At 42.2% G+C, this 23,900-nt stretch overlaps 1 protein-coding gene across 1 annotated transcript in view; it reads left to right on the top strand.

Annotated features, from left to right (window-relative positions):
- The window catches only part of FAF2 (Fas associated factor family member 2), a 75,423-nt gene that overhangs the window by 47,490 nt on the left and 4,033 nt on the right, over window positions 1–23,900 (top strand). The window contains exons 3-10 of the mRNA XM_011990002.1: window positions 5,258–5,392; window positions 7,858–7,934; window positions 10,711–10,849; window positions 12,506–12,591; window positions 12,691–12,782; window positions 14,982–15,159; window positions 17,425–17,596; window positions 18,437–18,580. Of these exons, the coding sequence (XP_011845392.1) occupies window positions 5,258–5,392; window positions 7,858–7,934; window positions 10,711–10,849; window positions 12,506–12,591; window positions 12,691–12,782; window positions 14,982–15,159; window positions 17,425–17,596; window positions 18,437–18,580 (1,023 nt within the window). The remainder of the gene's footprint in view (window positions 1–5,257; window positions 5,393–7,857; window positions 7,935–10,710; window positions 10,850–12,505; window positions 12,592–12,690; window positions 12,783–14,981; window positions 15,160–17,424; window positions 17,597–18,436; window positions 18,581–23,900) is intronic.

Here is a 23,900-nt window from a genome sequence, read left to right as displayed (position 1 = left end):
ATGGAACAGAGGATCTGGAGAGTTTTGCTTTTTGTTTTTTTATCTTTATTTCTTTTTATTTTTTTTGAGATGGAGTTTTGTTCTTGTTGCCCAGGCTGGAGTGCAATGGTGTGATCTTGGCTCATTGCAACCTCTGCCTCCTGGGTTCAAGCGACTCTCCTGCCTCAGTCTCCCGAGTAGCTGAGATTACAGGCGTGCGCCACCACGCCCGGCTAATTTTTGTATTTTCAGTAGAGATGAGGTTTCACCATGCTCGCCAGGCTAGTCTTGATCTCCTGACCTTCCGATCCACTCACCTTGGCCTCCCAAAGTGCTGGGATTACAGGCATGAGCGACCGCACCTGGCCTTGTTTTTTTATTTTTAAGAGACAGGTTTGGGCCGGGCATGGTGGTTCACACCTATAATCCCAACACTTTGGGAGGCTGAGGCGGGCAGATCATGAGGTCAGGAGATCGCGACCATCCTGGCTAACATGGTGAAACCTCGTCTCTACTAAAAATACAAAAAATTAGCCGGGCGTGGTGGCGGGTGCCTGTAGTCCCAGCTGCTCAGGAGGCTGAGGCAGGAGAATGGCGTGAACCTGGGAGGCAGAGTTTGCGGTGAGCCGAGATCGCACCACTGCACTCCAGCCTGAGCGACAGGGCAAGACTCCGTCTCAAAAGGAAAAAAAAAGAGAGAAAGAGAGACAAGGTCTTATTCTGTCACCCAAGCTGGAGTGCAGGTTTGATCATAGCTCACTGCAGTTGAACTCCTGGGCTCAAGCATTCCTCTGACCTCAGCTTCAAGTAGATGGAACTACAGGCCCACACTACCACACCGGGCCCTAGTGTTCAAGTTTTTGTGTGAATATGTGTTTTCATTTCTCTTGGGTCTATACCTAGGAATGGACTTCTCTGAGTCATATGGTAACACTATGTTTAACCTTTTGAAGAGCTCCCAGACTGTTTTCAAAGTGATTATACCATTTTAAATTCCCAACAGCATTGTATGAAGGTCTCAATTTCTCCACACCCTCACCAACACTTGTTAATATTTGTCTTTCAGATCATACTCACCCTAGTGAGTGTGAAGTACTCTCTCTATGTGGTTTTGATTTGCATTTCCCTAGTGGCTAAAATTATGTTGAATATTTTTTCATATTCTTGTTGAACATTTGTGTATCTTCTTTGCAAAAATGTCTATTCAGGTCCTTTGCCAGTTTTTAAATTTGATTATCTTTTTCAGGTTGAGCTGTGAAAGTTTTTGTTTTTGTTTTTGTTTTTTTTTGAGATGAAGTTTCAGTCTGTGGCACAAGCTAGAGTGCAGTGGCATGATCACGACTCACTGCAGCCTCCACCTCCCAGGTTCAAACAGTTTTCCTTCCTCAGCCTCCTGAGTGGCTGGGACTACAAGTGCCCCATGCCCGGCTAATTTTTGTATTTTTACTAGAGGCGAGGTTTCTCCATGTTGGCCAGGCTGATCTTGAACTCCTGGCCTCAAGTGATCCACTCGCCTCTGCCTCCCAAATTGCTGGAATTACAGGTGTAAGCCAGCATGTCTGGCCAGTTTGTGTTTTTTGAGACAGGATTTCTCTCTGTTGCCCAGGCTGGAGTACAGTGGTACTGTTATGGCTAACTGCAGCCTTGACCTGCCGGACTCAAGTGATCCTTTCACTTCAGCCTCCTGAGTAGCTAGGACTACAAGCACACACCACCACGCCCAACTAATACTTTATTTTTAAATTTTTTGTACAGATGGAGTCTCGCTGTATTGACCAGGCTTGTCTTAAACTCCTGGGCTCCAGTGATTCTCCCACCTTGTCTTTCCAAAGTGCTGTGATTACAGACATGAGCCACCATGCCTGGCGCTTATCTGATATTTGATTTGCAAATGTTTTCTCCCATTCTGTGAGTTATCTTTTTACTCTCTTGATAGTGGTTTGTGGTTTTTGTATTTTGGTTTTTTTGAGAGATGGAGTCTTGGTTTGTTGCCCAGGGTAGAGTGCAGTGGCATGACCATAGCTCACTGTAACCTTGAACTCCTGGGCTCAAGAAGCCCTCCTCCCTTACCCTCCCTGATAGCTGGGACTACAGGTGCATGCCATCTTGCCCCATTCATGATAGTGTAATTTGATGCAGAAAAGTTTTTCTTTTTGATGAAGTCCAATTTATCTACTTTTTTCTTTTGTCGCTTGTGCTTTTGTTGTCATATCTAAGATACTTTTGCTTAATCTGAGGTTGTGAAGATTTATACCCTTGTTTTAAGGGTTTTATAATTTCAGCTCTTATATTTAGGTTTTTGATGTATTTGATGTATTTGTAGTTACTTTTTATGTATAGTGTGATCTAGGGGTTAATCCACTTTCTTTTGCATGTGGATATCCAATTATCTCAGCATCATTTGTTGAAAGATTATTCTTTCCTCAATGAATTATAAAAGTAGGGGCCTACTTGATATTAGCCAAATTTCAAGTTTGAAGCGAGTAATTGAGTTTAGAGGGCACACTGCCCTCCAAAAGACCACTTTCACTTCTGAAACCACCTGCAGTTTCAGATGGTCGCAAAACCATCTTCAGATTTGCTAATTCACTAGAACTCACTGAAAGCTGTTACAGTCATAGTTATAGTTTATTATAGGGAACATATACATTAAAAGCAGCTGACGGAAGAGACAAATAGGGCAGAATTAGCCAGGTGTCATGGCTCATGCCTGAAATCCTAGCACTTTGGGAGGCCGAGGTGGGTGGATCACGAGGTGGGGAGTTTAAGACCATCCTGGCCAGCATGGTGAAACCCCATCTCTACTAAAAATACAAAAAGTAGCTGGGTGTGGCAGTACCTGCCTGTAATCCCAGTTACTCGGGAGGATGAGGTGGGAGAATTGCTTGAACCTGGGAGGCGGAAGTTACAGTGAGCCGAGATTGCACCACTGCACTCCAGCCTGGTGACAGAGCTAGACTCCGTCTCAAAAAAAAGAGAAAAAGGGGGCAGAGTCTAAAAGGATTTTGGACATGAAGCTTGCATACTAAAAGGATTTTGGACATGAAGCTTGCATACTACGCTCCTGCAGAGTCAGGAGACATTACCTTCTTGGCATAGATGTATGACAATATGCATGAAGTATAGTAGCCCCCTCCTACCCACAGTTTCACATTCTGTGGTTTCAGTTACTCGTGAACAACTGTGGTTTGAAAATTTTAGGTGTAAGATTCCAGAAATAAACAATTCATAAGTTTTAAAATGCATGCTGTTCTGAGAAGCATGATGAAATCTCACTCTGTCCCACTCTACCTTACCCAGAACATTAATTATCCCTTTGTTCAGTGTCTCCACGCTGTATACAGACCCACGTGTTAGTCAATTAGTAGCTGTTATCAGATCAACTGTTGTGCCATTACAGTGCTTTTGTTCAGGTCCCCCTATTTTACTTAATATTGGCCCCAAAGCACAAGAGTAGTGATACTGGCAACTCAGATATGCCAGAGAGAAGCCAGGAAATGTGTCCTTTAAGTGAAAAGGTTAAAGTTCCTGGCCAGGTGTGGTGGCTTATGCCTGTAATCCCAGCATTTTGGGAAGCCAAGGTGGGTAGATCATGAGGTGAGGCGTTCAAGACCAGCCTGGCCAAGATGGTGAAATCCCGTCTCTACTAAAAATACAAAAATTAGCCGGGCACGGTGGCAGGAGCCTGTAATCCCAGCTACTTGGGAGTCTGAGAGGCAGCAGAATTGCTTGAACCGGGGGTGGGGAGGTTGCAGTGAGCTGAGATCGTGTCACTGCACTCCAGCCAGCGCAACAGAGTAAGACTCCGTCTCAAGAAAAAAAAAGGGTTAAAGTTCCTGACTTAATAAGGAAATAAAAAAAAAAAATTGTATGCTGAGGTTGCTAAGATCTAGCTTGTGTTTGTGAAATTGTGAAGAAAGAAAAAGAAATTCATGCTAGTTTTGTTGTCACACTTCTGCAAAAATTGCAGCCACGGTGCATGTTAAGTGCTTAGTTAAGATGGAAAAGGCATTTTCTGAGTGGAAGACATGAAGAGAAACAGCTTCCGATTGACAGCATTCAAGTTTGGTACTATACATGATTTCAGGAATCTACTAGAGGTCTTGGAATATATCCCTGTGGATAAGGAGGGACTACTGTATTGCCAACCAGGGAAGCTTCAGTGCTTCCAGAGTATTTATTAGGGCATCATTACATAGGCATGATTGATTTGCTTGGCTGCCCACATGGTTGAACTCAATCTTCAAGTCAACTGATACCAAGTTGTCCAAAGTTCCCCACCCTGAACCACATGGTTGGTCTTTCTGGCATGGCCAGCTTTCACCCTAAGACTACTGGGTGTTGCAGCTGCAACCTAAAATCTGGTAACAAAGACATGCTTCTCAGGTCTGACATAGATTACCTCCCAAAAGGCAAAGGCCAGATATCTCTTTGGGTAAGGCCGACTTTTTTTTACTACATTGAGATAAATATCTATTTTAAGGACAGAGTTCAGGAGGGAATGAGTGTTTTAAACTGCATATCAGTAGTCTGGCAGGAGTTGTATTAGGATCTTTATGTACGGCCAACTCATTACATTTTTAGATTAACTCTGAGAAATATTGTTCCTTTATTTTGCACATAAGGAAACTGAGGCTCATGTTTTTTTCTTCTTTATTTTTTATTTTTAGAGACAGGGTCTCGCTTCATTGCCCCGGCTGGTCTCGAATTTGTGGTCTCTGGGCTCAAGCAATCCTCTCACCTCAGCCTCCCAAAGTGTTAGGATTACAGGTTTGAGCCACCGCACCTGACCTAAGGCTCATACATTGAGCACCTTTTCTGAGAGATGGAGCTAGGATCAGACCGAAGCTTCTCTGCTGCAAACCCCTTCATCAGATGCCACTCATCAGGACTGCTTCACTGCATAACTCCAGGGGTACCGCCCACATTGTATTCTCTGAGGATGGCTTTTCCTGGGATTGTACAGTGAAGCACTTTATATCCCAGCAACCCTAAATAATACATACCATCTGAATAAAGGCAGTGTGCTTGCTGCATAAATGTAGCTTCCAGACAAGTTTCCTCGTCTCCTCTACTGTGTATGCATTCTGGAGCCATCTCTTCACATTGCCTCCCAGTATAGCCGGTTAAAAGGTCCGTGAAGGTACACTCCTCAAGTGACCTTTTGGTGTATTGCTGGCCATCCTATTTTGGAATACCACGCAATAGTTGCCTCACCTCTTTTTCTGGGTTGATTTGAGCATCACTGAAACTCCTGCTACTCTGTTTCCCTTCTCAGGCTGCTGTACAGGACAGATTGAATGAACAAGAGGGTGTACCTAGTGTTTTCAACCCGCCTCCATCACGACCCCTGCAGGTTAATACAGCTGACCACAGGATCTACAGCTATGTTGTCTCAAGACCTCAACCAAGGGCAAGTTATTTCATAGCTGGAATTTCCCCCATTTTTATTTTTAAGTATATTCACTTGGTTATATTGATCTCCCTGTGACAGGAGCAAAATAAATATTTAGAATGTAAACCTGTTAGTTAGACTTGGCCCCTTGGGTATATAATTTTGCCTTGATTCCTCAAGGAATTGTTATAGAAACTGCTAAGTTTTTTGTTTTCTATTCTTTGCCAGTTATTTGGAGAGTGTTTTCTATCTCTTAAGTTACAATTTGTTTACTCAAGTTCTTTGTTGCTTCAGTTTACTTAATCTTAAACTACTTTTGAGGAAGTACATGGAATCTTTGTAGGAGCTTTGGCCACGTCTTTGAAATTAGCCTTGAAGGGCTAGTAGCAAGGAGGTGGTTCACTTAAATTTGACAGATATTTAAGAGCACTCCAATAGCCTGGTATTTTGCTACTGGGGATCCAGACATGAATAAAGAGCCAATCTTCCCATTTCAAATTCAATTTTTCACAGTCCAGTGAAGGAAGTCAGATGTGTACCTGATAATGAACTCTGAAGAACTTCTTGGACTTTCTTTTTCTTATCCTTGGGGTTATACTCACTTCTTATACTTTTATACTTGCATTTAGAATCCTAAGAGAGCATTCCCTTTAACATTGCAACAGTTAGAATTTTCTCCATCATCAAGCCTTTTTGTGGAGTACTTGATTTTTGTTTTGTTTTGTTCTGTTTGAGACAGTGTTTCACTCTGTCACCCAGCCTGGAGTGCAGTGGCACAATCTTGGCTCACTGCAGGCTAGACCTCCCGGGCTCAAGCAGTCCTCCACCTCAGCCTCCTAAGTAACTGGGACTACAGGTGTGCGCCACCATCCTGGTTAATTTTTGTATTTTTTGTAGAGATGGGGTCTTGCTATGTTGCCTAGGCTGGTCTTAAACTCCTGAGCTCAAGTTATCTGCCCACCTCAGCCTCCCAAAGTGCTGAAATTACAGGCTTGAGCCACTGCACTTGGCCTACTTGATGTTTTAAAACATCACTAAGTAGTGCTTTGTGGTTTTCTGAAGTACAGTAGCAGATTCCCATGTCAGCCGTGGGGCTCCAGAGCTTCCTGTCCGCAGACACAGAAGGTGTCTCAGGTTAACACAATGTGACATCTGTGAAATGCTTTATAAACTATAGAGCCCTGGATGTATGCTAGTTTTAATAATTAATAACAGCAATAATAATTAGCATTATTACTAAGATAAGCAGCTATATGGGGATTTGTCATTGTGGTTAATATAATTATTTAACATTTATATACCAATGTCCAAGGTTAGTAATAGTGATTATCTTTCTTCCTATTTCTATATACATTATTTTAGGTTTTTATGTTTGTGTGTTTTGTTTTGGGACAGAATCTCCTTCTGTTGCCCAGGCTGGAGTGCAGTGGCGTGATCTCAGCTCACTGCAACCTCTGCCTCCCAGGTTCAAGCGATTCTCCTGCCTTAGCCTCCCGAGTAGCTGGGATTACAGGTGCCCACCACCATGCCTGGCTAATTTTTGTATTTTTAGTAGAGATGGGGTTTCACCATGTTGGCCAGGCTGGTCCCAAACTCCTGACTTCAAGTGATCTGCCTGCCTTGGCCTCCCAAAGTGCTGGGATTACAGGTGTGAGCCAATATAACCAGCTAATTTTTGTATTTTTAGTAGAGACAGGGTTTCACCATGTTGACCAGGCTGGTCTCGAACTCTTGACCTCAGGTGATCCATCTGCCTCAGCCTCCCAAAGTGTTGGGATTACAGGCGTGAGCCACCAAGCCTGGCCTATTTCTGTATACCATATTTTGATGTATAAATCTAAAAAGGAAAGAATGAGTATGTATCATTTGGGGGACATTAACTTGCAACTGAATTTGACAAGTATATAAGTAGCTGTCAAAAATAAGTATTAAAGCAGTTTTGGTTTTTGTTTGTTTGTTTGTTTGTTTTTGAGACAGAGTCTTGCTCTGCCCCCAGGCTGGAGTTCAGTGGCGCGATCTCAGATCATTGCAACCTCCACATCCTGGGTTCAAGCGATTCTCCTGCCTCAGCCTCCCCAAGTAGCTGGGACTACAGGTGCATGCCACCATGCCTGGCTAATTTTTGTATTTTTAGTAGAGATGGAGTTTCATCATGTTGGCCAGGCTGATCTCAAACTCCTGACCTCAGGTGATCCGCCCCCCTCAGCCTCCCAAAGTGCTGGGATTATAGGCAGGAGACACAGCTCTGGACCTTAAAGCAGATTTAATACAAAAATTATGCGAAAAAGAAAATGATAGTAAGATGAAATAAGACCAAAGATGGTGGCACTTAGGAAGGATGAGGTGGCCAGGAAGAAGGAACTGTATTTTAGAGGAACAAATCACATGGAAGGACAAAAAAGAGTCAGAAAATCTGACCTAGCCATTTGATAAAATATTAGAGATTGAGAGAATTGTGTCTAACTTTGTTTTTGGACTTTCAGGGGCTGCTTGGATGGGGTTATTACTTGATAATGCTTCCATTCCGGTTTACCTATTACACGATACTTGATATATTTAGGTATGTACCTTTGGATTTATGTGTTAGTAGAATAGTAAGACTTCAGAGCTCAAATTTAGGCCAAAATAAGTTTTATGCTCTATCAATGTTGACTTGCCAATTTGTCATGAGATTGAATACTCTTCCCGAACTGTCTTTTAATACAGTATAAAAGTATTTTAAATTGTTGAAGCATTGGCAGGCATTGTGAAATGAAATTGTTTTTACATCAGTCTTACCTATTGTTTGCAAAAACCAGTCTGGCTATATTGTCTCCCCCTCCCCCAACCATATTTGTCACCTCTACACTTCGTAGTTGATGTCCACACCCTTTCCTTTCTAACCACTGTCATCTCCTAGCTTCACACTCCTTAGAACTTTTTTCCTAAACTACTTCTCCACCTGACTACTCACAATCCCAACAAATTCTCTTGCTCTGAGATTACCCAGTTTGCCCTTGATTCCTCCCACAATAGTTGGACCTCTCTAGACACTCCCGTTATACCTTTTCTTTCTTTTTTTTTTTTTTTCTCTTTTTTTGAAACAGAGTCTTGCTCTGTTGCCGTTGCCCAGGCTGGAGTGCAGTGCCACTATCTCGACTTACTGCAACCTTCACCTCCTGGGTTCAGGCGATTCTCATACCTCAGCCTCCCAAGTAGCTGGGATTACAGGCATGCGCCACCACGCCCGGCTAATTTTTGTATTTTTACTAGAGACAGTAGAGATGGAGTCTCATTTTGTTGGCCAGGCTGATCTTGAGCTCCTGGCCTCAAGTGAGCCACCACGCCTGGTACCTTCTGTACCTTTTCACTTTGCTCCAGCAACCCCTAGGTTGCAAACACTGGACGCTTTTATGTATATACCCACTTGCTTCATACCTTCACCTTTCTTCTAGCTTCCTTCATGTACCATTAAAAGAGCTCATCATTGGAAGCTACAGAGGGTCCAGGGCCAGAAAATGAGTGGGGCACAACTTCCTAGCACGTCACGCTTGGGTTATCTGGCCCAGAGCCAGATATGGGGAACTAAAATGTTCATGGGCATCCAGGCAAGCAGATGGAGCTGGGATATGTAGTCTGGGCCTTGTGTATACGGGGAACCTGTACCTCCCTTCAAATATGGGACAGCCTTTACCCTGCTGTAGGGCGCAGAGTCTGAAGGTGTGGGTCCAGCAGCTGCATAAGTACAAGGGTCAGATAGTACCTTTTATATTGGCCCCTTGGTGTTTTATGAGGCTATCGGCTTAATGACTTTCTTGCTTTAGCAACGTTCTTCATGGTCATCAATTAATTGCTTAGTACTCTTTCCATTCTCGTTTTATTTAAGAATGAACAGGTAAAAACCTTTAAAATCATAATGAAAACTAAGTTGACATCTCTGTTTTTTTCTAAAAAATAAAAAAAGCTGATTGTCCTACATTGTGTAGATTGTAGGAATATTGTATAATGAGGAAAAAAAAATAAAGCCTTTAAGAGATAATTCTAAAATGCTTAATTTCAAAGAAAGTAGTTAAAATATCAGTCTACTAAAGAATTTCTAACCATTCCCCCACATATACAGCTTACTACGTTTTGTGCTTTTAATTCGCTCTGGAATGTTTGTGTTGATGAATTTGGTTTGATTACTCGGGAGAAATTCCAAGTAGAATTGTATACACAGGGAATTTGTTGGGATAATGAATTCATTCACTTTTTGTTAAGGAAAGTATTATAGTTTAGTCACCTTGTCTGTGCTGAAAATTTTCCAAGTAAATGAATATTGTTTGCTTTCCCAGGGAAAATATGCATGGCATGTATTACTAATTTTAATGCAGCTGTATCATCCAACCGGCTTATTTAATGTTAGGTAACACATTAGCCTCTGTCCCATTGCCTTCTCTGGAAACCCAAAGGATAAATAAATGGTACTATGCAAATAGGGTAGGCCCTTTAGAAACAGATGTGTGATACCATTAGGTATGTATTCTTCACTTTACAAGAGCTGCCAGTACTCCACATCTGCCAGGGTACTGTGGAGCAGTTTTATAACTTCCTCTGTGGATACCATCAACAATAAATCATCAAGCAAAATGTACTTGCCCCTTTGAAGAGCAAGTAAATCATAACCGCAACTTTAGATTTGAAGTTCCTATCCATAATTTGAATAGTTTGGGGTTGTGAACTCAATATTCAAAATCCCAGGAAAACAAAGGAGAAGGAGGAGCAAGTAGGACAACCAGAAAGTGACCTCTGTTCTAAAGCACTGTCCAGTAGAACTCTCTGTGATGATAGAAGTGTTCTGTATCTCCGCTGTTCAGTATGAAAACCATTAAACATGTGGCTGTTGAGCACTTGAAGTGTGGCTAGCATTACTAAGGAACTGAATTTTATTTGTATGTAATAGATTTAAATTCAGAATAGCCACATTCAACTAGTGGCTACAGTATTTAGATGGTGCCATTCTAGAGAGTCTGGATGCATAGCCTGACACGTGATCTTTTTGGATACTGTGTCTTCCCTTCCAAATCCTTCTAGCCCTAAATTGTTCCACAAAAAATACTCAGAATTTATGTAGGCCAGTGTTGGAATTTATAATCCCAGTAGTTTGCATTCTTCCTGAACAAGCAATAGAATAACACTTCCTGCTTTATGGCTTTTGAACCAGACTCTACTCTCGGATTTGATGGTCCACTCACAGACCATTCACCTCCCTTTGTTGCGATGCCTCTGGCTCTGTTACAGGAATCTGTACAAATTGGCCCACCCCATATGCACTATAGTAAGCTGGATTCATGTGATATTTATTCCTTCTTCCCCAGGTTTGCTCTTCGTTTTATACGGCCTGACCCTCGCAGCCGGGTCACTGACCCCGTTGGGGACATTGTTTCATTTATGCACTCTTTTGAAGAGAAATATGGGAGGGCACACCCTGTCTTCTACCAGGGAACGTACAGCCAGGTCAGTGCCGCAAACCATGTAGATGCCAACTTACTGAGATGATTCTACCCTCAAAGGAAAGCATAGCCCAGTACTGATCATGTCCTTCTTTTACTTGAAAACCTTAATTAGCTCTTCAGTGCTTACAGGGGGTAATAAAAAAAGACCAAACCCTGTAGCTGGCCCCTCTTTGATCTAATGCTGCCCTTCTTTTGAGGTCTTTTCTGCATAACTAACTTTACCATACCCTCAGTTCCAGCTGGCTCATTCCCTGAACATAGTCCATACTTGCCTACCTCTGTGCCTTTGCTTTTGCTGGTCCCTCCATATGGAATGCCTTCCTCACATTTTTGCTAATTGGAATCTTACCAGTCCTTCAACTAGCTCATGTCGCTCCCCACTTATAACTATCCCTGATTGTTGTGCCCTGTCCTCCCCTGTCTCACAATCTAGAATACTAATCTTTCCCTTTGTTCTTCCATAGCTTTTAAAACTTGATAGCAATTTTATATTCTTTCCTATATTATTTGTGTTCATGTTTAATCTCTGCTACCAGACTGTAAGCCCCTTGAAGGCAAAGCCTAAATCTTCTTTATCTCTCACAGAATTGAACAAGGACGTAGACCATAGACTCAGGGTAGCACATCTCATTCAACCTCAGCTATGTAGACCTTTGACTCAAGACCTGACCATTCAGGGGAGGAAAAATTAGAGTTCTGTGGGTGTTAGGTATGTCCCTAGTTTGCCAGAGAAATACATAGAATTAACACTATGGGAATAGGAAAAACTATGGGAATGCCGTGGGAATAGGCACAAGGGGGTTCTATTATGCAGCCTCCAGAATTCCTGAATCTATCTGGAGAAAGAGAAAAATGCTCACCCTTGCTTCCTGCTTTGATTTTCCCATATCTGCTTTTTATCATAGTCAGTCTCCTCGGTGGCTGTTCCCACCCCACTCAAACACTGAGCACCTACTGTATGCCAGGCAGTGTCCTCAGTGCTAAAGATACAGAGATGAGTGAGATGAGCACCTCCCGTGTACCCTCTCTGCTATGATCCTGAGGGTAGACCACCCTTGGCCATGTCAGCAGTTGTACCGTATAGTGTACTCAGGAGCACGCACACGCAGAAGCACGCACAGGAGTCTTGGATGAAAGTCTTTGAAAGTCTTTTACACCCTGTGCTCTTTTGAATGCCTTTGGATCGTACAGTCCATCATTCCTACTCCATATGGCCTAGGATCAGGGTTGTCTTCACGGTTATTTTTTACTTACAAGGATGTTGTAGCTGTGAAGTAGAAAAATTCTCACCTCCCTTTCATATGGTCAGATTCTCCTGTTTTTAATCTTCCTTAGACTGTGGGTGCAGCTGACTTTTCTGTGATTTGTTGGGAACCTGTATTTGTAAGCCTGTCTACTCTCATGTGTCTGTTACAGTTTGAATCCTAACAACACTAAAACCTTTTCATTAAAGCTTGTTAGCATGGAGTTTCTATAGGGAGAGCAATGCCAGGGGTGTGAAGGTAGGAGCTCAGGAATTTTCTGATTTCTTGCTCACCTTTTTTCCTTATTTTTTCCTTTTGTTCTTAAATACATAACTGTATCCATTAGGACCCTTAGCCTAAATATAAGCTCAAGGCACAGTCTTCGTAATAACGAGTGATCTTGTTTCTCACAGGCACTTAACGATGCCAAACGGGAGCTTCGCTTTCTTTTGGTTTATCTTCATGGAGATGATCACCAGGACTCTGATGAGTTTTGTCGGTAAGTGGATTGATTATTTTCCTTTTCTTTTCTGACTCTTTCTGGTGACAGTTCGTAGTCAGCAAGTTGTTCTCATGTCCTTTTCGTACCTTTCCACAGCAACACACTCTGTGCACCTGAAGTTATTTCACTAATAAACACAAGGATGCTCTTCTGGGCATGCTCTACAAACAAACCTGAGGGATACAGGGGTAAGTTATGTTTCTTCTGCCTCATTCAGGTTGTTGGAGAATCTTTGGAATAGTCTGGAAAGACATGCCATGCCATTTATTACAAGAGTGTTCGTTCTGTGGTAGGATACGATGCTAGTTGCTGTTTTATATTGTCTCATTTAATCCTCTCAGCAGTCCTGAGAGATAGGGGGTCGTATTACCTTCACTTTATGGTTTAGGAAACAGGCTCAGAGAGTTTAAGCCACTGGCTGAAGATCACACAATTAGCAAGTTTTATTTTTTTGTTTTTTATTTAATTAAAATTTTTTTTTTGAGATGGAGTCTTGCTCTGTCACCCAGGCTGGAGTGCAGTGGCGCAGTCTTGGCTCACTGCAGCCTCCACCTCCTGGGTTCAAGCGATGGTCCTGCCTCAGCCTCCTGAGTAGCTGGAACTACTGGTGTGTGCCACCACACCTAGTTAATTTTTTTGTATTTTTAGTAGAGACAGGGTTTCACCATGTGGCTTCAGACTCCTGGACTCAAGTGATCAGCCCACCTCAGCCTCCCAAAGTGCTGGGATTACAGGTGTGAGCCACTGCGCCCCGCCATAATTAGCAAGTTGTAGCATATGATTGGGTCTGCCAGATTCTAAAGCCCATTCTTCACATTCAGCATTGCCAAAGCCTGCCACATTCATAGAAATATCCAGTCTTGGCTAGCAGCTTGCCTTTAATCTTAATGGGCTTTTTACTGAAGAGTTTATTCTTTTCATCAACAATTTTAACAGAGCCCTTGCATAGTGAGTCAGTTGTTTGAGTACCTTGAGTACTCATATGGATTTGGAAAGTTCAGATCTTTAGAGATAAGTATTTTTAGGCGTTTAGTAAAAGATATGAAGGCATCCAGTGAGGAAGAATGTAGTCATTTTTGCGGCTACTTGTATCCAGCAACCTTTGAGTTTATATTAGCATGCCACATACTGTGCCATGACTTTAGAACCGAAGATGCGGCAGATGTTGTCCCTGCATCCCGGAATCTGAATCTTCAGCCTATTTGTTTTTAAACATCCAAATTCCTGCATGCATTTTGCCATTCTAATACAGCTTTGACGGGGGCGGAAGGGAGGTTGTGAGTAGAAGGAAGGTAAGGACTTTTTTTAATAGAAGTTTATAAAATCTCTTATTTCACACCATAAGGAAAACATAGATAAAACTCTGTTATGGTAAAAAGTTTAGTCATTTGGAAACCAATTTTCTTTTTGTTTTTTTTTGTTTTTTTTTGAGACCAAGTCTTACTCTGTCACCCAGGTTGGAGTGCAGTGGTGTGATCTTGGTTCACTGCAGCCTCCACCTCCCGGGTTCAAGTGATTCTCCTGCCTCAGCCTCCCAAGTAGCTGGAATTACAGGGACGTACCACCATGCCCTACTAATTTTTGTATTTTTTGTAGAGATGGGGTTTCATCATGTTGGCCAGGCTGGTCTCGAATCCCTGACCTCAAATGACCCAACCACCTCGGCCTCCCAAAACTGCTGGGATTAAAGGTGTGAGCTACCAGCCCAGCCTCAACTTTCTATTAATAAACTTCTTTGGAACAGAAAAACTAACCTTTTTACGGGTAGAGAAAAGATACATGGGGAGAAAGGGTAAGGAAAGGATTAGGCAAGAGAAAAAAGACGATGGTGGAGATTATCATCAGTATCATCAAGCTGAGACTTGCAGCCTTGTGCCCTTTTAGGTTTGAGCCCTTGTACAGGGAAAAACTGCCAGATTCTTTATAGATCCTTTTCCTACCATCAAGTAGACATTATCCTTGAACTCTGCAGCCTTCCCTGGCATCATCAGAACAACCACACCGCCACCAGGAAAGCCTGTCTTATTCTAGTCAAGCACCTAGGGATAGGCATGCAAATTGATAACAAAAACAAAAGATTACAAAACTGGGAGGAACTAGGCATGGTGGCACACGCCTGTACTCCCAGCTACTCAGGAGGCTGAGGTGGTCAGGTCACTTGAGCCCAGGAGTTGGAGACCAGCCTGAACAACATAGTGAGACCCTGGCTCAAAAAAAGAAAAGAAAGAAAGAAACTAGGAAGTGGGGGAAAGACAGAGACCAAATAATACCTCCCGTCTTCCTCAACCAGGATTAAAATAGTTCTCTCTCACTCATTGTGAAAAGTCTAAGGGTTGATCTTTTTCACCGTCAAGTCCTGCCCTTGATCTGTTGGGTCTTTTTGTCAGTCTCACAGGCTTTACGAGAGAACACCTATCCATTCCTGGCCATGATTATGCTGAAGGATCGAAGGATGACTGTGGTGGGACGGCTAGAAGGCCTCATTCAACCTGATGACCTCATTAACCAACTGACATTTATCATGGATGCTAACCAGACTTACCTGGTGTCAGAACGCCTAGAAAGGTACAAGGGAGTTCCCTTCTGGAACAGAGAGAGACCAGTTGTAAATTTGGAGGGCTGACCTGGGGCTCTACCAATACTGACTTCTTCTGTGCATCAGGCCACTGTTAGCTTTTAGCTTTGCCCATTTATCGTCAAAATATTTACATAGTTTGACCTAAATTACTCTATATCAGGTAATCTGTTCTTAGAGATGTTCAAAATAAAGACAAGGGCTGGGTGCAGTGGCTAACACCTGAAATCCTACCACATTAGGAGGCTGAGGCAGCAGGATTACTTGAACCCAGACTGGGCAGCAAAGTAAGACCCCATCTCTACAAAAATAAGAAAAAATTAGCCAGGCATGGTGGTACATGCCTGTAGTCCCAGCTACTTGGGAGCCTGAGGTGGGAGGATTGCTTGAGGCCAGGAGTTGGAGGCGGCAGTGAGCTCTGATTGTGCCTCTGCACTCCAGCCTGGATGACAGAGCAGGACACTGTCTTTAAAAAATAAATGAATGAATAAACAAAATAAAGACAGGCCTCTATGCTCAAGAATGTACATTGTGGTATTTAGAATAGCCGAATACAATATAAAGAACTTTGATGTAAAAAAAAAAAGTGGAATGGCTATAATTCCTCTCTATTACATAAGTTATGTACATTAATTATAGGAAATCCTAAAACCACAAAAAAGCACAAGGAAGAAATTTAAAATCACTGATAATCCTACCACCACTTGAACATTGTTATATATTTTTTTAATTTTACACACAACACACACCCCTCTATATGTACACATTTATTTGTAAAATTGGGACAATACTTTTTTACAACCCTTCTTCATGTAAGAATGTATCACAGCCTTTTCCCTCATCATTAAATATTCTGCCACATTTTAAAAATTACTGTATAACATTCTATTATCTAAATACATCATAATTTAACCAGGCCACTCTTTTTGGATTTTTGGATTACTTTCTGTTTGTTGCTATTATAAATAGCATACATGGAGATAATTTTTTGCAATTTGTGATGGTTTCCTTAGATTAAAATTTAAATTCCTGAAAGTACAGTTTCTGGGTGAGACAATATAAGTATATGTTTACGACTTTTGATTTGTAATGCCAACTTGCCCTCAAGAAAGTTAAACAAACTTAAATTTATGGAAAGCTTTTAATAACATGGGGACATGCTTGTTACATATTAGAAAAATGCAGAATCAGGCCGGGCATGTTGGCTCATACCTGTAATCCCAGCACTTCGGGAGGCTGAGGTAAGAAGATTGCTTGAACTCAGGAGTTTGAGGTCAGCCCGGGCAACATGGTGAAACCCCATCTCTACAAAAAATACAAAAATTAGCTAGGCGTGGCGGCACACGTCTGTAAGCTGAGGTGGCAGGATTGCTTTAGCCTAGGAGGTTGAGGCTGCAGTGAGTCATGATCGCACCACTGCACTCTAGCCTGGGTGACAGAGCAACACCCTGTCTCCAAAAAAAAGAAAAATGCAAGATCAGAACCCTATAAATATAGTGTTATTTTAACTGTGTAAAAAAATGTATGGAAGAGGAAACTTTCTGAGGTAACTGAAATGTTCTTTCTTGATTGAAGTGGTGATTTATCAAAATTCGTTGAATTGTACATTAAGATCTGTGCATTTCATTGCACGTAAATTTCGTCTTAATTTTTAAAGAAAGTATAAAGCAAGAATGTTTTATCTGTTCAACTATTTTGATTGGCTAAATATTTTGGGTAAGACAAAACAGAAATTTGTTGGAGAGAAAATAGGAGCTATGCCAAATGTTATATAGTGTTTTATCTTTGATTAGGGAATCTCTGAATCACTCTGAAAACGCTACATTTTCAGATCTGCTACAATGTGTATATGGATGTATATGTGTGTGTTTTGGTTTTATGAGATCAGTACAAAAATGCAGTAACCCAAAATGGTATTTACTTGTAAAATATGATGTTGATGATCCCTTCATAATAACAGTACTGTGTTACATTTGTTAGAATTAGGGGAAAAATTTTATTGTAAAAGAGGAGAGGACAACTTGCTGTTTTCTTTTCTGCCAAATTAAACTGAGATAAAAGGTGGCTTATTCAGATTCTGCCATGCTTTGCTTTTGGAATCCCTTATGGCAGTGTGAAATAGTCATCTGCTAAGAATATCACCGTTTTTACACACACACACGCACGCACGCGCGCACACACAGAAAATTTCAGTATAAGAAAACAGAACTTGTGAGAGTGCTGTTTTTCTTCTCTTGCTTTTGATCTGTTCACAGGGAAGAAAGAAACCAGACCCAAGTGCTGAGACAACAGCAGGATGAGGCCTACCTGGCCTCTCTTAGGGCTGACCAGGAGAAAGAAAGAAAGAAACGGGAGGAGCGGGAGCGTAAGCGGCGGAAGGAGGAGGAGGTGCAACAACAAAAGTTGGCAGAGGAGAGACGGCGGCGGGTAATGGACCTGTGGCTTTACTCCCTGTGGTTCCCAAACTGCCGAGACTTTGCCATCTTGGTCTTAAGTGTAAAAGGAATAAATGATAGCCACTTTAAACAGACTAAGAGAAAAACAAAAGGAAAAAGGAAAGAAAAAAATAGAACATGTTGTGATTATGGGTGATTTAAATTTTTCATACCATTTAAATACTCATTCTTTTTTAAATAAAAATTTTTAAAAAGAGACAGGCTTTGCCATGTTGGCCAGCCTGCTCTCGAACTCCTGACCTCACGTGATCTGCCTGTCTTGGCTTTCCAAAGTGCTGGGATTACGGGCGTGAGCCACCATGCCTGGCCCTAAATATTCATTATTGATACCAGTATTAGCTGATTTGGCATTTTACTCATTATCTTTTTGTTTTTGTTTTGTTTTGTTGTTGTTGTTTTTGTTCCCTAGCAATGTATTTCTTTTTTTTTTTTTTTTTAAGAGATGGGGTCTCACTGTGTTGCCCAGGTTGGAGTGCAGTGGCTATTCACTAGTGCAGTCATGGCACACTACACCCCGAAACTCCTGGGCTCAAGCAGTCCTGCTGTGGCCTCTCAAGTAGCTGGAACTACAAGCACATACCATGGCACCCTGCTCCCTTTCCCCTTTTTCTCAAATAAATACCTAGACATAATAAATAATACATGAGATACAATTGTACTTTAAATTTAGGTTGTTTTTGACTATTCCCAAGAGGTTTTTCTTAGAATACTTAAACATTAATTTTTCTTCTGACGACTGTATAATAAAGCTACATGGTCATTGTATTTATTTCTTGAGCCATAGCCTCACCTTTGCTTTGTGTCTCTGCAGAATTTACAGGAGGAAAAGGAAAGGAAGTTGGAATGCCTGCCCCCTGAACCTTCTCCTGATGACCCTGAAAGTGTCAAGATCATCTTCAAATTGCCCAATGATTCTCGAGTAGAGAGACGATTCCACTTTTCACAGTCTCTAACAGTAAGGACCACCTAAGTTCTGTGAAGTGTATGTAGCATCTGGGCTATAGATTTGGAGCTTTTACTGACTCTTGAGAGTGTCTGTCTGCTGCTCTGATGAACAGGGAACAGAGAGAGAGATGGGTATGCCATCAGTGGACACCAGGAACAGTACTGCAGAGTGGACTGCTGTAGACTCCTTCAGTTCTAGCTTCCAACTCAAAGCAATGTTTAAGTTTTTGTTTAATTATGTTTGGGCTCTGCTAAGAAAAACAGGTGCCTTACATAAGTCCCTCAAAATACTTGTGTGTTTGAAGATGGGAGACTCTTCTGTGCTGTCTTCCTGCCTTGGCTTCAGAATCCCACCAGACGCCTGGAATGACATACCTGAATATAAGTGCACTTGCAGTTTGGATGCAGTTGTCTTTCTCTTTCTACTCATTTTCTGAGGCCCCATTTTCTGAGGCTACTTTGTATATATGATAGCCATGTAATAGTGTTTGTCATTTCCACATGGAAGTCATTAAAAACAGAAACTCAGTCTCACAGCATGAGGATCAAATTTTCATTCTTCCAGGGTTACTAAATGTGTTTCCTTGGTCAGTTTACTTAATTTCTAAGCCTCAATTTCTTCATCTGTAAAATGGGTTTAATAATAGGCATGGCATGGCACAGTGCTCATGCCTGTAATCCCAGCACTTTGGGAGGCCAAGGTGAGTGGATCATTTGAGGTCAAGAGTTTGAGACCAGCCTGGCCAACATGGTGAAACCTCGCCTCTACTAAAATTACAAAAATTAGCTGGGCGTGGTGGCACACGCCTGTAGTCCCAGCTACTCAGGAGACTGAGGCAGGAGAATCACTTGAACCCGGGAGGTGGAGGTTGCAGTGAGCCAAGATCGCGCCACTGTACTCCAGCCCGGGCGATAGAGAGAGACCCTGTCAATAATAATAATAATAATAATAATAATAATAGGCACTCCCTAGTAGGATTGTTGTTAGAATTAAATTCTCAACATTGTGCCTGGCTCCTAGTAAGCACTTAAATACTCACTACTATTTTTGGTATTTGTAACCAAAAGAAAATTTGTTTATATTGAGAGTCAGTATGTCACCTTTCCAAATTTATAGCTGTAGTGGGTTCTGCAGTTTTCCTGATCACTCAAAATAATCAAGGGTAAACCTCGTAATTAAAAGATGATGCACTGTAGTCAGGTGAGGCTGGGTAGTACATTCATGGCTTCTGTTTGTTTAACTGGACAACATTGGGCAAGTTGCAAAACTTTTACAGGGCCTCAGATATCCCATTAGTGAACTGGAACTATAATCTGCCCTCTGATAAGTTTAAACTGCAGATAGGTGTGTCGTACACTGAGCTAGACACTCTAGGAATCGTTTAGATGAGTGAGACATGGTTTTGGAATTCATGGAGCTTACTGGCCAGTACAGAATGTAAGTAAGACTCAGAGAACTAATACAGAATTAAAGTTATGAAACATTCTGGTAAGAGAGAAGCAAATGGCTTCCTTGTTTTATTTCTCTCTCATTTATGCATTTATTTATATTAGGGGAAGTGCTCATGTCTCTAACTTTGTTTGTTTTGAGACACAGTTTCGCCTTGTCACCCTAGCTGGAGCGCAATGGCACTATCCCAGCTCACTGCAACCTCCGCCTCCTGGGCTCAAGCAATTCTCCTGCCTTAACTTCCCAAGTAGGCACCCGCCACCATGCCTGGCTAATTTTTGTATTTTTTTTTTTTTTTTTTTTTTTAGTAGAGATGGGGTTTCACCATGTTGGTCAGGCTGGTCTCAAACCCCTGACCTCAAGTGATCCACCCACCTCGGCCTCCCAAAGTGCTGGGATTACAGGTGTGAGCCACTGCACTCAGCCCCATGTCTCTAACTTTGGATTTTTAAATTGAGATAACATGGATGTGCCTCACACAGTATCCACCATGTAGTAGGTGGTTAATTAGTGTTAATTTTCTTCCCCTGGTGTCCCGTTTCTTAACTATGGGTTTGTATATGTAGTTTAGCTTTCATGTTCACTAGCAATTTTGCTGTTGTACACACAAACTACATGGAATTTCTACCCCAAAAATTCTGATAAAACTATATATGAAAAACCTAGGCCAGGTGCCGTAGCTCACGCCTATAATTGCACTCCAGCCTGGGCAACAAGTAGTGTGAAACTCTGGCTCAAAAAAAAAAAAAAAAAAGAATGAAAAACTTAACAAAAATTTACTCTCCTGAGAGTTTTGGAGGAAAAATTTGTTAGAACTGTGGAACAGAATAGGCTTACAGCCAGAAGGGAACCAGCCATTCATTCATTTAAAAGTCTTCATTGATCCTTGAAGACTTTTAAATGAGTTCCTCACTAAAAGCTGTTTTTTAAAAAAGAGTATCATGGCCACCTGAGATGAGTCTAAGAGAAATGTTTGCTCATAAATGGGGCTTAGAGATGGAAAAAGGTGTAAAGTAGCAGTGCCCTGATAGTGCCGGCCTGGAATTTAACATTCACAGAGATAATTACATAAAACCTAATAATGCTATAGTGTTTTTTAGTACCCTTAAAGACTTTGTGTCGGCCAGGCGCGGTGGCTCATGCCTGTGATCCCAGCACTTTGGGAGGCCGAGGTGGGTGGATCACCTGGGTTCAGGAGTTTGAGACCAGCCTGGCCAACATGGTGAAACCCCATCTCTACTAAAAATACAAAAATTAGCCAGGCGTGGCGGCGCAGGCCTGTAATCCCAGCTATTCAGGAGGCTGACGCTGTAGAATCGCTTGAACCCAGGAGGCAGAGGTTGCAATGAACAGAGATAGTGCCATTGCACTCCAGCCTGAGTGAAGAGAGCAAAATTCTGTCTCCAAAAAAAAAGGCCTTGTATCATCTTCCTGTGAACTTGGTCCTTTGTAAATAATCTCGAGGAGTGACAGATTTGTGGGTAATGCTCAGCTCTGGAAAGTAGTGAAGTGCTAAGATAAGAGGGATACGCTGCAGAACAATCGCCAGGTCCCATGAGTGGTCATAAAAGAGGCAACTGACTTTGTTTTAAACAAATGTATAAGAGATCCAAAGCCCAGAACTAATTTTTCTGTCCATTGCAAACCGAAAGGGACCTCTGGTAGTAATATAATCTGTTTCCTGATGGTTATCAACCCTTTGCCATTAGTAAATAAAAAATGCCAGCCGGGTGCGGTGACTCATGCCTGTAATACTAGCACTTTGGGATGCCAAGGCGGTGGATCACTTAAGGTCAGGAGTTCAAGACCAGCCTAGCCAACATGGTGAAACCCCATCTCTACTGAAAATACAAAAATTAGCCGGGCGTGGTGACATGCACCTGTAATCCCAGCTACTCCGGAGGCTGAGACAGGAGAATGGCTTGAACCTGGGAAGCGGAGGTTGCAGTGAGCCGAGATCGTGCCACTGTACTCCAGCCTGGATGACAGAGTGAGATTCCATCTCAAAAAAAAAAGAAAAACAAAAGCCACGTTTGTACCAGGTATTCTCAAGCAGTGATTAAAAAGGAATCAGAAAGTATTTTTTCGGCCGGGCATGGTTGTTCACACCTGTAATCTCAGCACTTTGGGAGGCCGAGGTGGGTGGGTCACCTGAGGTCAGGAGTTCGAGACAAGCCTGATGAAACCCTGTCTCTGGCCAGGCTAGGTGGCCCATGCCAGTAGTCCCAGCACTTTGGGAGGCCAAGGTGGGTGGATCACAAGGTCAGGAGTTCGAGACCAGCCTGGCCAACTTGGTGAAACCCCATCTCTACGAAAAATACAAAAAAATTAGCCAGGCATGGTGACACGCGCCTGTAGTCCCAGCTGCTCAGGAGGCTGAGGCAGGAAAATTGCTAGAGCCCGGGAGGCAGAAGTTGCAGTGAGCCGAGATCCTCCCACTGCACTCCAGCCTGGGCAACAGAGCAAGACTCCATCTTTTTTTTTTTTTTTTCACTCTTGTATCAAACCCATATTGGTTTCATATCAAGAATACTTGGTGTAAGTCTAATTGATGCATCTTAAGAAAGAGTGAACGTTAGTGGGAATTGCAAAGAGAGAAGGAAACTGAAAATGAGTGGGGCTGATAGACTAAATATGAGAAGTTTATAAAATCAGGAATGGATTAGATAAGAGGAACATGGATTTACTGCTTAAATTCTGGATTATAGCCCTTTAAAATTATAGCCTTTTAAAAATCCCTCAGGAGGGCAACATGACAAGACTCTGTCTCTACAAAAATTTTTAAAAACTAACCAGGCATGGTGTTGCACATGTGTGATCCCACTTACTTGGGAGGCTGAGACAGGGGGATTGCTTGAACCTGAGAGGTCGAGGCTGCAGTGAGTTGTGTCTGTGCCACTGCACTCCAGCCTGGGTGACAGAGCGAGACCTGTCGGGGGAGGGGGGGGGAAGTCCCTAAAGAGCTAAGTTTAAGAAATAAAGGGCTGCTTTACACAGAGGGAAATAAAACCCAGAGAATTCATCATTGTGAGAGGTGTATCAAAAAGAAAATAAGAATAGATTCCTCCCAAAAAGGAAAAATAACTTGAATGACACGTTCGTCATCTTTGGGGTTGATCTGAAAGAGGCTGGCAGAATTGTTGTTAGAAGTAGAATGCTAGATGGAGGGGCCACAGAGCAGAGAGAGGGAGAGATGGCAGTGGCCTGTTCCACAGGCATCTCACACACAGTTTAAATTTCAGCATCATGGACTCTCCTGATACTGCCTCCCTTCTCACTAAGGATTTTACCTGTACCTTGTCAGAGCCAGAGCAGGGTAAGGAGGGCATTCCCACAGCGAGGAGATTCATATGAGGTGCAGCATGTTTATTTTATTGTATTTTTTTGTCCATAGGTTATTGGGAAACAGGTGGTGTTTTGTTACATGAGGAAGTTATTTAGTGGGATTTGTGAGATTTTGGAGCACCCATCACCCAAGCAGTATACACTATACCCTATTTGTAGTCTTTTATCCCTCGCCCCTTCCCACTCTTCCCCCCAAGTCCCCAAAGTCCCTTGTATCATTCTTTTGCCTTTGCATCCTCATAGCTTAGCTCCCACATATCAGTGAGGACATACAATGTTTGGTTTTCCATTTCTAGTTACTTCACTTAGAATAATAGTGTCCACTTTCATCAAGGTCGCTGTGAATGCCGTTAATTCATTCCTTTTTATGACTGAGAAGTATTCCATCGTGTATATATATATACTACAGTTTCTTTATCCACACGTTGATTGATGGGCTTAAAACTGGATCCTTGGCTGGGTGCAGTGGCTCATGCCTGTAATCCCTGCACTTTGGGAGGCTGAGGCAGGCAGATTACGAGGTCAGAAGATCGAG

Source organism: Mandrillus leucophaeus, unplaced genomic scaffold (assembly GCF_000951045.1).
Source record: "Mandrillus leucophaeus isolate KB7577 unplaced genomic scaffold, Mleu.le_1.0 Scaffold366, whole genome shotgun sequence".
In the NCBI taxonomy this organism is placed as follows: Eukaryota; Metazoa; Chordata; class Mammalia; order Primates; family Cercopithecidae; genus Mandrillus; species Mandrillus leucophaeus.
This window is presented reverse-complemented; position numbering and strand designations above follow the sequence as displayed.